The 18,566-nt window shown below is 44.5% G+C and overlaps 1 protein-coding gene across 1 annotated transcript in view; it reads left to right on the top strand.

The window, feature by feature from the left end:
* Positions 1-18,566, top strand: part of LOC144684087 (uncharacterized) — a 98,241-nt gene that overhangs the window by 13,699 nt on the left and 65,976 nt on the right. The window contains exon 3 of the mRNA XM_078547801.1: positions 1,844-1,916. Within this exon, the coding sequence (XP_078403927.1) occupies positions 1,844-1,916 (73 nt within the window). The remainder of the gene's footprint in view (positions 1-1,843; positions 1,917-18,566) is intronic.

Here is an 18,566-nt window from a genome sequence, read left to right as displayed (position 1 = left end):
TCATACTACACTGCAGTTGCTTTAAAGACTGAACAGACTGGCAAAGATCAGCCAGCTGAGCTGGAACAATGGAAGAAGGGTCAAAGCGTTATATGCAGGTTGGGGTCCTGAGCACCAAAAGACCAGAAAGAGGCTGAAGTCAAGAGTAGGTAGTGCTGGTGAGGATTAGGCCTCGAGGCACAGTAAACAGGAGGAAGAAAGGCCTGGTCTTACTGGTCCTACTTGTTTCAATTTGGCAGCTCCTCAAGTTGGGGGCAGGTTCTTTGCTTTGGTGGATTTAATCCCTTCGCTGCCCCACAGAAAAAGAAAGATTTATCCACTCATTCATTTCATTTACTAGGACACCCCAAAATGCTTGAAAGCCAAAGTTTCTGAGCTGTGGGTTGATAGATACTTTACTGCGAGAGTGCAGTGGATGTTTTTCCCAAGCTGTTGTTAATGCAGTTCTGCCCGGAGTAGGGGCACACAGCTAGCCCAGAATGATTGATTATCTAGGACTCCCCTATGGTCTCTGTTCCATATCTCCCATTTCAGGGAGGAGTGAAATAAGAAACTCAATGGCCGGGATTGTCCGGCCCCTTTGTGGCAGGACCTGTCACGGGGGATATGGCAGGCCAGCCAAAAGCACATTGACTTTTGGCGGGACTGGAAGACCCTGGTGGTGGGCGGGGCTGAAAAATCCCACCCAGTGATGAGAATAATTATGGGAATGAATCCAGAATCCTTAATCTTAATTTCCCACTGGTGAAAGGATCGAGAACGAGAAAGCACAGGTTTAAAGTAATTAATCAAAGAAGCAATTGTGATCGGAGGAAAATCTTTTCCTGGAGTGAGTGATTAAGGTCTGGAATGCTCTGCCTGAGTTTGTGGGGGGTGGCAGGTTCAACTGAGGCATTCAACAGGGAATTGGACACTTACCTGAAAAGGAAGAATATGAAGGGCTATGGGGAGAAGTTGGGAAAATGGAACTAGTTGAGCTGCTCATTCGGAGAGCCAATGCAGACATGATGGGCCAAATGGCCTTCTTCTGTGCCGTAACAATTCTGTGATTCTACAGTACTGTGCTGAGGAAGATAACTTAGCCTTAGAATGATGTATTCCTGGTCATGTCAGAAGACTCAAGCAGTTTTGCTGTTTGCCCTTAACAATAAGAACCCAACTCTCCTCACACTGGACCATGACAGCCGGCTGAGGCAGACATTTTCTCATTGTGATTGGTGAAGTTCAAGTCTTGGGAGAGAGGCAGCAAAATAATTCTCCTGTGTCGCTTTCCTGTTTTAACATTTGAATTCTGACACTGACCTCCAGGACAACTGGACACAAAAGGAGGAGATAGTTCTGGTGAGAGATCTGAAAGCTGATAAAATGATGGGTGTTCACTCCTGGCAGAAAATGATGGATGGGGTTTTACATTCTGCAGTGTCATCGATGGTTACCGACTCATGTTTCAATAGTCAATGGCACCACACTAATAGTAAATCACTGGTTCATCCCATCAGTCTAAGCTGGACCTGGACCACAGTTCTAGAAAAGGAAGGTCAGAATGTTAATCTATACACTGCTAATCCCATCCATATCTCTCCCCAAGTTGTGTGCATTGTCAAGTCAGAAATTGTCCTCTGTCCATTATTTTTCCTCAATCTGATATAAGCCAAGAATAGGATGAAAGGCATTATTCAGCTGAACAGATGGACTAAATAAATCCTGAACACCTAGACTGTGTGTGTCTGAAGTCATCAGTAGTTAATCGGACATTACTGTGAGCCTGTATTTGGGGTACATTTAGAGCAGAGTTGACACACGTTCTAACCCAGGTGAATAGAGTGGCTTTTTTCTTTTGCAGTAAGGAAGAGCTGAAACAGCAGCAGTCGGAGCTGAAAAGTCTCATCTCTGTGCGGCCTCCGCCCTCTTCACTGGTAAGACATTTTCACCCTTTGGCTATGGGCAAGAAACGTGTTTACAATATTTGGTGCCAGGGTCAAGGATGTAACTGGGCAGCTGCAGGACATTTTTCTGGGGGAGGGTGAAAAGCCAGAGGTCGTGGTCCACATTGGTACCAATGACTTCGGTAGAAAGGGGGATGTGGTCCTGTGGTCAGAATTTAGGGAGCTAGGTAGAGAATTAGCAAGCAGGACCTCAAATGTAGTAATCTCCAGATTACTTCCAGTGCCATATGCAAGTGAGCACAGAAAAAGGAGGATAAGGCAGATGAATGCATGGCTGGAAAGATAGTGCAGGAGTGAGGGCTTTAGATTCCTAGGATACTGGAACTGGCTCTGGGGGAGATGGCACCTGTACAAGCCGGACGGGTTGCACCTGAACAGAGCCGGGACTGAGTTCCTTACTGGGTGTTTTGCTAGTGCTGTTGGGAGGATTTTAAACTAACTCGGCAAGTGTGTGGGAACCAGGAGAGAATATGAGAGAGAAATACCAGGGTGCATAAAATACTGGGAGAGGCAGATAGCACTAGAATAGAGAATAGTAAGTTAATAGGTGGAGCCAGAGTAAGGGAGAAAGTCATGAAGTCTAAATCAGGGTTACTGTGCATGTATGTGAATGCATGGAATATAGTAAATAAGATTGGGGAGTTACAGGCATAGATTGCCATGTGGAAATATGATGTTGTGGCGATAACAGAGACCTGGCTCAAGGAAGGGCAGAACTGAGTGTCAAATATTCCCGGGTGCAAGGTGTTCAGAAGAGATAGGAAAGGAAGGAAAAGAGGAGGGGCGGTGGTATTGGTTAAGGAGGACATTGCAGTGCTGGAAAAAGAGGATATCCCAGAGGGTTCAAGGACAGAATCAATTTGGCTAGAGCTAAGGAACAAAAAGGGTGCAATTACATTGCTCGGTGTAGTCTATAGACTGCCAACTAGTGGGAAGGATGTAGAGGAAAAAATCTGCAGGGAGATTACAGAAAGATGCAAGCATTATAGGGTAGTTATAATGGGGACTTTAATTACTTGAATGTAGACTGGGACAGTGGTAATGTAAAGGACAGAGAGGGGCAAGAGTTCCTAGATTGTGTTCAGGAGAATTTTCTATAGCAGTATGTGTCCAGTCCAACAAGCGATGAGGCACTGCTAGGCCTGGCTCTTGGAAATGAGGTGGGACAAGTAGATCAAATGTCAGTGAGGGAACATTTAGGAGACAATGATCATTGTATCATAAGGATTAGGATGACGGTAGAAAAGGACAATGTGCAATTCAGAGTAAGAAAAAATAAGTGGGGGAGAGCCGACTTCAATGGGGCAAGAACGGAGCTGGGCCAGATAGACTGGAACCAAAGGTTGGCGGGAAAAACTGTAGCTGAACAAAAAGAAATGGTTCAGGTACAGTCAAGGTATATTCCCTCAAAATGAAAAGGTAGGGCAAACAAGTCCAGTGCTCCCTGGATGAAAAAGGCGATAGAAATGAAGATAAAGAAGAATAAGCATGATTATGACAGGTGTCAGGTAAAAAACACAATTCAGAACCAAGTGGAATACAGAAGGTTCAGAGGAGAGGTGAAAAAGCAAATTAGAGAAGCAAAGGGGGATTATGGGAAAAGACTGGCAGCCAACATAAAGAGGAATCCCAAAGTCTTCTATCAGCACACAAATAGTAAAAAGTTGGTAAAAGGAGGAGCAGGGCCGATTCGGGACCAAAAAGCGGATTTACACATAGCTGAGATGTGAAATGAATACTTTGCACCTGTCTTTACTGAGGGATCAGATGTTACCCAGACCATGGAGACAAAGGAAGAAAATCTGCCACTAGGCGGGTTCAAAATTGATAAGGAGGAAGTGTTGGATAAACTGTTGGTACTTAAAGTTGACCGGATGAGATGCATCCAAGGATATTGAAGGAAGTGAGAGTGGAAATTGCAGGGGCACTGGTCATAATTTTTCAGTTTTCCCTAGACTCAGGGGAGGTGCCAGAGGATTGGAGAATTGCAAACATTATGCCCTTGTTCAAAAAAGGTTGTAAGGATAAGCCCAGCAATTACAGACCAATCAGTTTAACTTCAGTGGTGGGGAAGCTTCCAGAAACAATTATTCAGGACAGAATTAGTAGTCACATGGAAAAATGTGGGGTGATTAGGGAGAGCCGGCATGGATTTCTAAAGGGGAAATCATGTTAACTAACTTGCTGCAGTTTTTTGAAGAGCTAAAATAGAGGGTTGATGAGGGTAATGTTGTTGATATGGTGTACATAGACTTTCAAAAGGCATTTGATGCAGTGCCGCACAACAGACTTATGAGAAAAGTTATAGCTCATTGAATAAAAGGAACAGCAGCAATGTGGATACAAAATTGGCAGAGTAATAGGAAACAGAGAGTAATGGTTAATGGATATTTTTCAGGCTGGAGGAAGGTTTATAGTGGAGTTCCCCAGGGGTCGGGATTGGGACCCTTGCTTTTCCTGATATATGTTAATGATCTAGATCTTGGTGTGCAGGGGACAATTTCAAAGTTTGCGGATGATACAAAACTTGGAAGTGTTGTAAACTGTGAAGAGGACAGTATAGAACTTCCAAAGGACATGGACAAGTTGATGGAATGGGCAGATAGGTGGCAGATGAAGTTCAATGCGGAGAAGTGTGAGGTGATGCATTTTGGTAGGAAGAACATGGAGAGACAATATAAAATAAGAGGTACAGTTGTTAAGGGGTGCAGGAGCATAGATCATTGAAGATGGCAGGACAGGTAGAGAGCAGTTAACAAAGCATGCAGTATCCTGGGCTTTATTAATAGTGGCATGGAGTACAAGAGCAAAGAGGTTATGTTGAACTTATATAAGACACTCGTTGGACCTCAAGTGGAGTATTATGTACAGTTCTGGGCACCACACTATAGGAAGGATGTGAACACATTGGAGAGAGTGCAGAAGAGGTTTACAAAAATGGTTCCAAGGATGAGAAACTTCAGTTTGAAGATAGATTGGAGAAGTTGGGATTGTTCTCCTTGGAGAGGAAAAGGCTAAGAGGAGATTTGATAGAGCTATTCAAAATCATGAGGAGGCTGGATAGAGTAGATAGAGAGAAAATGTTCCCACTCATAAAAGGATCGAGAACAAGAGGGCACAGGTTTAAAGTGTTTTGCTAAAGAAGCAAACGTGATACGAGAAAAAACTTTTTCACACTGCAAGTGGTTCAAGTCTGGAATGCACTGCCTGGAAGTGTGGTGGAGGCATTCAAGGGGGCATTGGATGATAATTTGAATAGAAGCAATGTGCAGGGTTATGGGGAAAAGGCAGGAGAATGCCACTGAGTCATAATGCTCATTCAGAGAGCCAGTGCACACCTGATGGGCCAAAAGGCCTCTTCCTGCACCATAACAATTCTGTGATTCTGTGATTCATCTTCTACCATCCTGGTAATTGCATGATACAAAAATAATAGCAGTTGTTGACTAATTATGGTAATAAGTTGCTATCAATTAGCTATAACAGACCCAGAGATGAGGTGGGCAAAACCCCAAGATGAAAATCTTTCGGAACCATACTGTTCCATATTCCAAGGGTAATCATACCCTGAGACTGCTGACAAGTCCAAGAAACTCCTGTCTCCCTGGACTGACCTATTCAGTTTATTTCAACTCACATACTGCAACACAGCAAAATTATAATGCAATATTTACTCAACGATCTGCCACACCTTTATTACTGCAATGTTAATCTGAATAGTGTGGAAATATATGTTCAAAATAATAAAATTTAAATATTGTAAACACTTTGTGGGTGGTAATTTGACTTCTTCCCGGCTCTTCAGTCACTGATCAAATTTGAATGGTGTTGGTAAGCAGGAAGTATGAAACAGAGACCCTGTTATCTCTCACTAGCTGTGCGAGGTTAGGAAATTAGTCAATAATCACCAATCAGCATTTGATGGTGTAATTGGACATCAATCATAATTCTAACTCTGGCCTGAGTGGTGAAGGTTTTCCTGGCAGCTGGAACCATGACCAGAAGCAGAAATGTTACTCGAAGGTAAGTTTTTCCTGGGGTGAGGAGCCTCACCTGAACTCCACAGGAAAATACTACCTTTACCTCAGAGATCCGCCCCCTCCATTACCTCAGACATACACCCTCTCCTTTACACCAGACATAACACCCCATTTCCAACCCAGACATCTACCGCCCCCAGAGACCCACTCCCTCCACTGTCCAAAACTAACACTTTTTCCTCTACCCCTCATCTCCCACCCTTTTCCTCACTGCATTCTCCCACAACCTCCTCTACCTCAGTCTCCTACCCTCTCCATTTCTCAACTGGTCATGTCCCCGGAATCGCTGTGCCCTCTCTTACCTGAGGCCAGCTGCCATTTGCCATCTGCTCCCTGACTATTCCAGGAGATGGCACGTTAATTGGAAGTTGGTGGTTAAAATCATCAAGGGCTCTTTCTACCAGGATTGGACATATAATTAACTCTCTTGGAATCCTGCTACAAATTAAAATCCACCTCTAGGTTTCCATTGGCTGAAAAATTGATTTAAAAAAATGGTGTTTCAACAAATCAGAAGAGAGATTCCAAGGAACAAGTATGTCATCCATCGATCAATACTTATACATTCAAAAAATGGACAGTAATGAACTGGAAGGCATTACCTGAACGAGTCATGTTAAACTCACACTGATGGTAAAACCTCTGCCCCTAATAGACACATCCCTTTTATTTGTTACAGTGACTGGAGTTTAGATTGAAGGGTTATGGCTGAATGCATGAAGACACAGATTTGGTTGCATTCTGATCCCTGGCATCAACCTTTCAACCAGTGGGAATCACAGACAACAACTGAATTAAATTTAAAATTTACCAATGAACAGGAATAGCTCACGCCAAAACATTCTCATGTGAGAAAACATTGAGGAATTTACTCCCCTTTCATTTCTCCTCCACAGGATATTGAAAATTCTCATTCAGTAAGATTTCATGATTATGTAGGGAATTGCTTCAGTGCCTGCGTGCTTCTTACATTTATTTTCCTCGCAGCAGCTGCCAGCTGTGGCTCAGCTGTTAGCATTCCTGCCTCTGAAGTCTGAAGGTTAAGTCCTACTCCAAAATCTAATGGAGTAAATGTTGGCTGACTTTTCAAATCCATGCATCAGGCCTAGGATAAACCTCAACAACCTCAGGGATATTAAGACTACTGGAGGTAGAAGAGGATATCTAATCAATCAACTAATCAATCTCCCCAAGTCAGAGTAAAGGCACAGGGTTGATCCTTTTTCAGGTTTTGTCCTTGAATGGCAAAGATTGGAGTGATATCTGAAAATGAACAATCAAAAAATTCTCAGAGGGAAGAAATTAGCTTCCACCAGTAGCAAGAAATGGCAATTGGAAGCTGGACTTACATTGTGCCCGGTTGACATCAACACAAAAGAAAAGCAGGCACAATGTAAATAGGCCGCCTGTTCACTGTTGCCTGTTTTCCAGAGTTTCATTTTTGGATCCCTCCAATCAAATTTCTGTTCCACCAAAGTATTGAAATGGGTCCCACCAATGTCACGAATGACATTCTATGTAGCTGTAACCATGGAAAACCATCCCTCATTTTGTACCTGTCCACAGCCTTTAACTCATTTGACCACACCATTCTATGTCAGCCATCCAGCAGGGTGGGACTCTACTCAACATTTTCCATTCTAGTTGTAGACATGCAATGGCTTCTATTCCCGATCCTGCACCATTATCTCTGGTGCCCCCCAAAGATCTATCCTTGACCTCCTCCTATTTCTCATCAACATGCAGCCCCGTGTGATATCGTCTGAAAACATAGCATCAGGTTCCTTGTGTACACTGACAATACCAGCTCTACCTCAACATCCACCTCTCTCAATCTCTCCACTGTCTTTAAATTGTCAGACTACTTGTCCACCAACCAGTAATGGATGAACAGAAATTTGCTCCAATAAATATTGGGAAGACCGAAGCCATTATCTTCGGTTCCTGCCACAAACTCTGGACCCTGCCTCGCGATTTCAGCCCTCTCCCCTGCAACAGTCTGAGGTTGAATCAGGCTGTTCACAACTTGGGTGCTGTACTTGAACCCGAGAAGAGTGTCCAACTGCATAACTGCGTCATCTGCCTATTTCCACCTTCATAACATCACCCAACTTCTCCCCACCTCAGCTCATCTGCTGCTGAACCCCTTATCTATGCCTTTGTTACCTCTAGACTTGACTATTCCAATGCACCCCTGGCTGGCCTCCAATCTTACGCACTCCATAGACTCAAAACTCTGCTGCCCATGTCCCAACTCGCACCAAGTCCTGTCCATCCTTCACCCCTGTTCTCACTGACCTATGTTGGCTCCCGGTTCAGCAAAAGTTCAATTTTAAAATTTCAAACGTTGTTTTATTTCTCTTTTTTATTCATTTATTGGATATTGACATTGCTGGCTAGGCCAGCATTTATTGCCCATCCCTAATTGCCCTTGAGAAGGTGGTGTTGAGCCGCCTTCTTGAACTGCTGCAGTCCATGTGGTGTAGATGTACCGACAGTGCTGTTAGGGAGGGAGTTCCAGGATTTTGACCCAGAGACAGTGAAGGAACGGTGATATATTTCCAAGTCAGGATGGTGAGTGACTTGGAGGGAAACTTCCAGGTGGTGGTGTTCCCATCCATCTGCTGCCCTTGTCCATCTAGATGGCAGTGGTTGTAGGTTTGGAAGGTGCTGTCAAAGGAGATTTGGTGAGTTGCTGCAGTGCATTTTGTAGATGGTACACACTGCTGTTACTGTGTGTCAGTGGTAGAGGGAGTGAATGTTTAAGGTGGTGGATGGGGGTCAAGTCGGCTGCTTTGTCCTGGATGGGGTCAAGTTCCTTGAGTGTTATTGGAGCTGCACTCATCCAGGTAAGGGGAGAGTATTCCATCACACTCCCGACTTGTGCCTTGTAGATTGTGGGCAGGCTTTGGGGAATCAGGAGGTGCGTTACTCGGTGGAGAATTCCCAGACTCTGACCTTCTTTTGCAGCCACAGTGTTTATATGGCTGGTTCAGATAACTTTCTGGTTAATGGTCATCCCCAGTATTTTGATGGTGGGGAATTCAATAATGGTAATGGTAATGGGAATGCGAAGGGGTGATGGTTAGATTATCACTTTGTTGGAGATGGTCTTTGTTTTCAAATCCCACCACAGCCTCTCCCTCCCTATCTCTATAACCTCCTCCAACTCTGGAGCCCTCTGAGATACCTGTCTTCCTCTGATTCTGGCCTCTTGAAAATTCCTGATTTTAATCACCCCACCATTGGTGGCCGTGCTTTCAGCTGCCAAGGCACTAAGCTCCAGAATTTCGTCACTAAACCTCTCCACCTCTTTACCTCACTTTCCTGCTTTAATTTTGTTTGATAACTCTCTGTGAAGTGCCTTGGGAAATTTTACTACATTGCAGATGCTATACAAATCCCAGCGTTGTTGTTCCCGCTAGGAGAAGACCAATTCCATCCAACGTTTGAGCGAACATATCTGTGAGTGGTACTTCAAGACTTTCCATGTAGAAAGAGGCCATTTAATGGTCATAAACTTGGTAGCTTTTTGCTCTTAACAAGCTTTTCATTAAGCACATTTTCTTCATCTGCAGAACACTGGCTGGACTGTACAAATAAGGGCTGTATCTTTGACTAGAATAAACAGTCTGCTGCAGTGACTGGAGTTGGAATGACATAGCAGTAGACAGCCGGAGCTTATTCTGATCGATGGGCTCGGTGTACAAACAAAACATTTTCCATTTTAAACAACCCTCCGACACCCGAGAGCTTTACACCGTGAGGGCACCATTATCAATCATTGCTACTAAACTTATACAATCACAAGAATTATTGGAGTTGTAAACGTTCAACAACATGCAAGTTAGGAAGCACATTGTTTGACTGCCAACCATCTCAGCTCAAGCCTTGAAACTCTCTCCATCTCAATCTTTTTGACTTAAATTTTTTAGTCCTTCTTGCAACTATTCTTTCTTATTACTCCTAAGGGCTAAATACACCATCTGACATGCAGTTCCTCATCTGAATATCCTGTGTTGAAATCAAGGTGCATATTGTTTCCTGCTCTTAAATTCTTATCCAGGACCTCAAAACTAGAGCTTCTTCCTCAGTCCTCCCTTCTCAGCCCTGGGCGCAGCCAGAAATCAAATACGGACTCCTCCCTTACCTGCTATTACTTCCCCAGGAATCTTCTGGTCATTGCTGTCTGACAGAAGCCTGAAGGCCCTGATACAGATGGCCAGGGATATAGCTGTCAGTCTCGCAGACCCTGTTTGCTGCCTGGGTTTTTTGGTGACTGGCTCACAAGGGGCAGCAGGCTTATGTCAGGACATCCGGGCCATGCAACAGTGATCAGGATGAAGAACATTGCAGCCTCCTCACAGGTACTCTGTGCCTGCTAACTACTTAGCGACACCCATAGAAAAACATTGCCCATACTCTCACCCTTAATAGACTATCCCACCTCTATCTTCTTTGCACCACATAGACAATTCTGAGGTTATAGACAACTAAGAGTCAAAATATTGGTGGTTTTGACAGGGAACAGTGTAAAAATCTTCTAAAACCTTTTGCGATTTGCCTTCTCTGCAAAAGAGGAAAGAAAGAATTTGCATTTCTATACCACCTCAGGATATCCCCAAGCACTTCACAGCCAACTAAGTTGTATTATTGTAAAAGCAAAATACTGAGGATGCTGGAAATCTGAAATAACAACAGAAAATGCTGGAAAAACTCAACAGGTCTGACAGCATCTGTGGAGAGAGAAACAGAGTTAACGTTTTGAGTCCGTATGACTCTTCTTCAGAGTTAAAGAGAAGTAGAAATGTGATGGATTTTATACTGTTTAAGAGGGGGTAGAGCAGGTGGAACAAGATAGAAGGTCAGGGATAGGTGACAGCTGAGGAGAGATTGACAAAGATGTCATGGACACAAGACAAAGGGAGTGTTAATGGTGGTGGTGATGGTGCTGATAGTGGCAATAGCAGAACAAGGGTCAGCACTCTGTGAAAGCACAACATAGAAACAAATGACAGATGATCCTGTTGGGGGGTGTGGGTGGGGGTGGGCACGGGCAGGAGCTGTAGTTGGGGGAAAAAGGTTAAAAAATATTTTTTAAAAATATGTATAAAATTAAAAAATTAATACATGAAAAATTATATTTAAAAATCGGATTAAAAAAGGAGTAAAGATCGAGGAGAGAGTTCATGGTCTGAAGCTGTTGAACTCAATGTTAAGTCCGGAAGGCTGTAAAGTGCCTAATCAGAAGATGAGGTGCTGTTCCTCCAGTTTGTGTTGGGCTTCACTGGAACATTGCAGCAGGCCAAGGACCTGAGAGCAGGATGGTGTGTTGAAATGGCAAGTGACCGGAAGGTTGGAATCATGCTTGCAGACTTAGTGAAGGTGTTCCGCAAAGCAGTCATCGAGTCTGTGTTTACCTCCCCAATATAGAGGAGACCGCATTGGGAGCAGTGAATACAGTAGACCAAATTGAAGGAGGTGCAAGTGAAGCACTGCTTCACCTGAAAGGATTGTTTGGTGCCTTGGACGGTGAGGAGGGAGGAGGTAAAGGAGCAGGTGTTGCACCTTCTGTGATTGCATGGGAAAAGAATGAGGAATTGTATCATTGTAACTGTTATTTGGCAGCCATTTTACATATAGCAAGATCCCACTAATAGCAATAAAATTAATGACTAGTTGATCAGCTTTAGTGGCATTGATTGAGGTTGAGGGATAAATGATTGCCAGGATAACAGAGGAAACCCCTCTGCTCATCAAATAATGCCATGGGAACTTTTATATCTACCCAAGATGGCAGATATGAACTCAGTTTAATATCTCATCCAAAAGGTGACACTTTCAACAGTGCAGCACTGTCTCAGAACTGCACTGAAGTGTCAACCTGGATCACATGCTCAGGTTTCAGGCATGGGACTTGAATCCATAACCTTCTGACTCAGGTGAAATTGCTACCACTGAATCAAGGCTGACAACTATTGCCTCTCAAGAAGAAGAATGTCAATTTTGGGGAATGGACCAACCTTACATTTTGGGGGTCCAATCATCATCAAATGCTCCCAGGTGCCATTAAGATTATTTATTTTCAACAGATACCCATCCTGGACTAGCCAGTAATATCAACCAACAGATCACACGATCGGGAAGGCCATTTGGCCTATATTTGCTATCATCCAAGAAAACCATCACAACATCCAATGCTCCCTTAATCTTCAGGGTTTTTGCCTCCATTATTCTACCTGAAAGCACATTCCATTTTTTGACCATACTTTGTGACAGGCCTACCTGACATACATCATAAATTTGCTTTCACTAGTTTAAAACTATAGGCTCACGTTCCCTACTTCCATGATGTATCTTCAAGTGGTGTTTTTCAGTAACTATTTCTATATGTTTAACATCTCAAAGAAACATAGCAAATTTACAGCACAGAAGGAGGCCATTTAGCCCATGTCTCTGTTCCAGCTGAGAAAGAGCTATCTTCCCAGTTCATGATCATAGATTAAGTGTTTTTCAAGTGCATATCCAAATATTTTGTAAATGTGATGGAAGTTTCTGCCTGCACCACTCTTTCAGACAGTGAGTTCCAGACCTCCACCAGCTTTGGGTGAAAAATGCTTCCCTCAACTTTCCTCTAATCCATTATACCAATTACTTTAAATCCATTGACTGCCTGCTAAGGGAAATCAACCCTTCCTATCCACTCTATCTAGGTCGCTCATAATTTTATACACTTTAATTAAATCTCCCCCCAGCCCCCTCTGTTTCAAAGCAAACAACTCCAAACTATTCAAGTTTTCCTCAAAGCTAAAATTCTCAATTCTTGGCAGCACCTTCCCAAATCTCCTTTGTTTCCTTTTCACATCCTTCCTGTAATGCCTACTCTAGCTATAGTCCAACTAATGATTTGTACAGTTCTAGCATAACGCCCCTGCTCTTATATTCTATGGACAGGATCTTCCGGTCGGCGAGCAGGGGTGGGGCCCGCTTGCCGACGCGTAAAATGATGCGGGATGACGTTGGATGGAACTCCCAACATCACCTCACATCATTTCTATTTTCAGGTCGGCGGGGGCGCAGCGAGTCAACTGCGTGCCCGCCGACCTGTCAATGGCCTATTGAGGCCATTGAAAAAATCATTAAGGTTGTTAATGGATTTGCCCGTCCAACCTTAAGGTTGGCGGGCAGGCCGGGAGCCCTGGCGGGCTTCGGAAAAAGCATGAAACCTCATCCTTGGGCGGGATGAGGTTTCATGAGGGTATTTAAATCTTTAAGAAAGGTTTCAATAAAACAGTGTCTCATGAGAGGACATGGCAAGGACAATTTTTAAACATGATTAATGAAAGTTTTAAATTGGAGCTGATCTCCCCGAGGCAGCGCTTAGCCTCAGGGAGATCTGTGCACTCTTTCACGCGCATGCGTGCCCGCTCCCGCACTTCCCCCCCGATGGGGGAAAAATTTTTCCCTATGTCTCAGCTAATAAAGTAAAGTATCCAGTCTGGCTTCTTAACCATCCTTTCTACCTCTCCTGCTACCTTCAGGGATCTGTGGACATATACTCCAAGGTCCTTCTGACCCTCTACACTTCTCAGTTTCCTATTATTTATTGTGCATTCCCTTGCCTTGTTAGCTTTCCCCAAATGCCTTACCTCACACTGTTCCAAAATGAATTCCATTTGTCACTCACCTGCCTGCCTGACCTGTCCATTCATGTCGTCCTGCAGTCTACAGCTTTCTTGCTCACTATCAACCATATGATCAGTTATTGTGTCATCTGCAAACTTCTTAATCACGCCCCTTACATTTAAGTCTAAATCATTGATAGTTATCACAAAAAGTAAGAGACCCAGTACTGAGCACTGCAGAGCCCCACTGAAAATAGCCACCCAGTCACAAAAACACCTGTCGGCCATTACCCTTTGCTTCCTGTCATTGAGTCCATTTTGGATCCAACTTGCCACTTGTACTTGCACCATGGGCTCTTCATTTTCAGACCAGTCTACCATATTAAAAGCCGTACTAAAATCCATCTAAACCAGTGGTTCTCAAAATGGGGTCTGCGGATCCCTGGTGGTCAGGAAGACTTCCCAGGCTGTCCATGAAATAATCTCTCTTGTGGTTGAGCAAAAAACACAAGGGGAGAAAAGGGAAGGAAGAGCAAAAGAGCAAGCAATCCACTTTGTGCAAATTAAGGGAGTTTGTGTTAGTCCTGCACTGCTGAAGATCCCAAATATTTGGCCTTTTTTGTAGTGATGGGTGCCTCGTCTGCCATGATTTTCAGCGGTGAATCTTGCATTTACTTTCCATGGGAGTGGAGGGGATTTGGGAGGCCAGTTATTGTTGTGATACAAAGGTGCATTCAATTTGGATTCATGCAGTGAGCAAGTGTCAGCACAGTGCTGCCTCACCTGCTGATTATTTCCAATGTTTTCTGCCTATGTTAATCTCTTGTTGGGTTAATTCTTGTAATCATGAAAAAGCTATCACTTTGGCTTACATAAACATTCCACTCTTGAAAAAACTGTAAATTCTTTGAATGATTAAATAACACCACGGAACAAGGCAGGGTTTTCACAGGTCTGTGAAATATTCATGAGAAAGTCATATTCAAGTGAGAGAGTACTCTATAATAGAATAATAATGAGCCTGTTAACCGTCTAAATTGGTGAGATTGCTGTTGATACTACTTTGGCAATAACTTTAGATTGGATATGATCTGTGAACTGATTAGGTATGTATGCTATTAACAGGCAGTCTTTAACCACATTAAAAGCAGTGTAATTGACATGCACTTGAATTTAATAGAGTCCCACTTATCCTTTGTCTATGGTTTGTCTGGTCTGTCTTATCACTGTCTACATAAGTGAAATTGTCCTCAAATTGCCACTTTTAATAATTATCTATTTTCGTCAAGGCATCATTAAAGCACTCTTTACATGCAGTGCTTTTGCCTTAGGAGTATTATGTAGCATTAAAATAGAGGAGGTGGGTAGTGGGGTCATGATTACTAATTTGAAAAGGGGCCCTTCAACCAAACATGTTTGAGAACAATTGATGTTGACTACATCAAATACTTAAGAGGTCATGTGGTGCAGTGGGTAGCACCCTACTTCTGAGCCAGAAGCTCCAGCTTTAAGAAGGTTTGTAGTGGAGTTCCTCCAGGGGTCAGTTTTGGGACCCCTGTTTTTCCTGATACATATTAATGATCTAGATCTTGGTGTGCAGGGGACAATTTCAAAGCATGTGGATGATGCAAAACTTGGAAACATTGTAAACTGTGAGGAGGACGGTGTAGAACTTCAAAAGGGCGTAGGGCGGAATTGCCCGGTCCTATTGGCAGTGGGCGTCATAACGGGTGGAGGTGGGGGGGAGAATTCAGCGTGAGGGGCAGAAATCAGTTTCATGCCATGTGTGAAATCACAGCGGGATCAATCGATGGTGTCCACCACGGCGGAACGCGAATTCCGCTGGAGGCCGGCGATTTGCATCCCGTGAATGGGATGCAAAGTAAGGCCCGACCAGAATCGCATCCCCAGTGCTCAATTTATCGTAACGCCGGCGGGAAAACATGCCGGCCCAGAACACGTCGGGACAAGTGAGTCGTGCAGAAGTCAGAACTTACCGTTAGGGCCTTGCTCAGATCGCGGACATCTGAGGAGCAGAAGATGCTAGAGCCCTACAGCTACTGGACCCTGGAAAAACATGTGCATCGCACGCTTGGTGGATCCTCATGGACATGACTCCTCCACTCACGGAAAGTAGGAGGTCCCCATTGATGCTTTGGGTCTGCTTCAGAACATCACGGTCCTGACCATGGAGGCCAAGGATGGGGAAAGGAAAGTCTAGCTGTGAGTGGGAGGGGAAGATGTATTGCCAGGGTGGGAGAGAAAGGTCTAGATGTGAGTGGGAGAGGGAGGTGTACCGGGGTGAGGGTGAGGTTGGGAGGGGGGATCGAAGATGTCAGGGGGTGAGGCTAGGAAGGGGGAATGAAGGTACCGGGGGTTGAGGGGGGATGTCCAGGTGAACATACAACGGAGGGGTCTGAGGAGTCAATGATTATCTCCTGGGGAGTGAACTCAGAGTGGGCATGGTAGGAGGGAATGGTGAGTGTGAGAGGCAGCAGAGGGAGCCCAGTAGGGTGGGAAGGTAAGGGTGCATCGGTAACGGTAGAAGGTGAGGCGAGCGTGGCTGGTGGGGACCCGGAGGCAGACATGGATCCTGGGGATGGGAAGGGAGAGGTCGGGGAGGTCAATATGGATGGGGGTGGGGTTCTCCGAGAGGTAGGGAATATGCACATTCACCTGGACATCCTGGAAAGACAAGGGTTCTGGTTAGCAGGTGACAGTGGGGAGGTGGAAGGTCCACAACGATGGGGGAAAGGATGCGGGGGTTGGGAAAGGATGGGGGAGCTGATCAAAAACTTGACCACGACCATGGTTTTCAAATGGAAAGTGAGCGGAGCCTCGTGTTGGACGGGCACAGCTGCTGCTTGGGAGTGTGATCAGTGGGTGGGTGGAGATGCAGCTCAGCTCAGATTGACAACTGAAAGAGAACCCCAGCAGGCAGCACTGAAAATGCTCAGGGCAGTGAGATGAGTGTGATGCATGAAGACTCCTCATGCGTGGGAGTGTGCACGCACGAGGCTCTGAAAGGCCCTGCCAGACACACACTTCTCCCTCCAGAATTAATCATCTTGCTGCGTGCAGCTGAACTGCTAGTGGAGGCGGGGTTGTAGGGCAAGGACTCACAAAGTCTGTCAATGAAGCTGAAAGACATAATTACATGTTATTCAGTGAAAGTAAATATATTTTCAGATTATTAAGTGACAAAATGTGTTCACCCATGCACTGACCACTTGTGGTCAGAATTTCTTAACATTTCTAGGCCTACCACTTCTCCTAGGTGCTGCCTTGACATCCACAGCAGGGGTGGAGACAGCCTGTGCAATGGTTGGCCTTGTTGCCTCTGGTGACTTTGGTGCGCGTCCTCTGGAAAGCCGAGGCCTTGAGGGCCTCAGCTTGTTTTGTCTGCCCTCCTGTGGGCCAGCTGCTCCCTCTGCGGTGACAGAGGATGAGGTTGAGGGGGTCACAGGCAAAGGGGACTCAGATGGAGAGGACAGCCTCTGAGATTCCTGAGTGGATGACCCAGGGGTGTCCAGCTGCCACTCCCCCTCCTTTCCCTATATGATAGAACTCTTCATCAAGATGGAGAGTGATGTAGTTGACTCTGAGACTAGGGTCCTGAATCTTAATAAAGGAAACTACAATGGTATGAGATACGAGTTGGCTATGATGGATTGGGAAACGTTACTTAAAGGGATGACGGTGGATAGGCAATGTCAAACTTTTAAAGAACACATGGGTGAACTGCAACAATTGTTTATTCCTGTCTGGCTCAAAAATAAAGTACGAAAGGTGGCCAAACCATAGCTTACAAGGGAAATTAGAGATAATATTAGATCCAAGGAAGAGGCATACAAATTGGCCAGAAAAAACAACAGACCTGAGGATTGGGAGCAGTTTAGAATTCAGCAAAGGAGGATCAAGGGATTGATTAAGAAGGGGAAAATAGAGTACAAGAGTAAGCTTGTGGGAAACATAAAAACTGACTGTAAAAGTTTCTGTAGGTATGTGAAGAGAAAAAGATTGGTGAAGGTAAATGTAGGTCCCTTACAGTCAGAAACAGGGAAATTTATAATGGGAACAAAGAAATGGCTGACCAACTAAATACATACTTTGGTTCTGTCTTCACAAAGGAGGACACAAATAACATACCAGAAACGTTGGGGAACACAGGATTTCGTGAGAGGGAGGAACTGAAAGAAATCAGTATTACTAGGGAAATGGTGTTGGAGAAATTGATGGGATTGAAGGCCGATAAATCCCCAGGGCCTGATGATCTACATCCCAGAGTGCTTAAGGAAGTGGCCCTAGAAATAGTAGATGCATTGGTGGTCATCTTCCGAGATTCTATAGACCCTGGAACAGTTCCTACAGATTGGAGGGTAGCTAATGTAACCCCACTATTTAAAAAGGGAGGCAGAGAGAAAACAGGGAATTATAGACCAGTCAACCTGACGTTGGTAGTGGGGAAAATTCTAGAGTTCATTATAAAAGATTTAATAGCTGAGCACTTGGAAAACAGTGGCAGAATCGGACAGAGTCAGCATGGATTTACGAAAGGGAAATCATGTTTGACAAATCTACTGGAATTTATCGAGAATGTAACTAGTAGAGTTGATGAGGGGGAGCTAGTGGATGTGGTTTATTTGGACTTTCAGAAGGCTTTTGACAAAGTCCCACATAAGAGATTAGCGTGTAAAATTAAGGCGCATGGGATTGGGGGTAGTGTACTGAGATGGAAAGAAAACTGGTTGGCTGACAGGAAACAAAGAGTAGGAATAAACGAGTCTTTTTCTGAATGGCAGGCAGTGACTCGTGGGGTACCGCAGGGATCGGTGCTGGGACCCCAGTTATTCACAATATATATTAATGATTTAGATGAGGGAACTAAATGGACTAACTCCAAATTTGCAGATGACACAAAGGTGTGTGGGAGGTTGAGCTGTGAGGAGGATGCA

The sequence above is a fragment of the Cetorhinus maximus genome, chromosome 8, assembly GCF_964194155.1.
Source record: "Cetorhinus maximus chromosome 8, sCetMax3.hap1.1, whole genome shotgun sequence".
Taxonomy (NCBI): Eukaryota; Metazoa; Chordata; class Chondrichthyes; order Lamniformes; family Cetorhinidae; genus Cetorhinus; species Cetorhinus maximus.
Note: the sequence above shows the minus strand (reverse complement) of the source record. Positions and strands in the feature narration are given on the sequence as shown.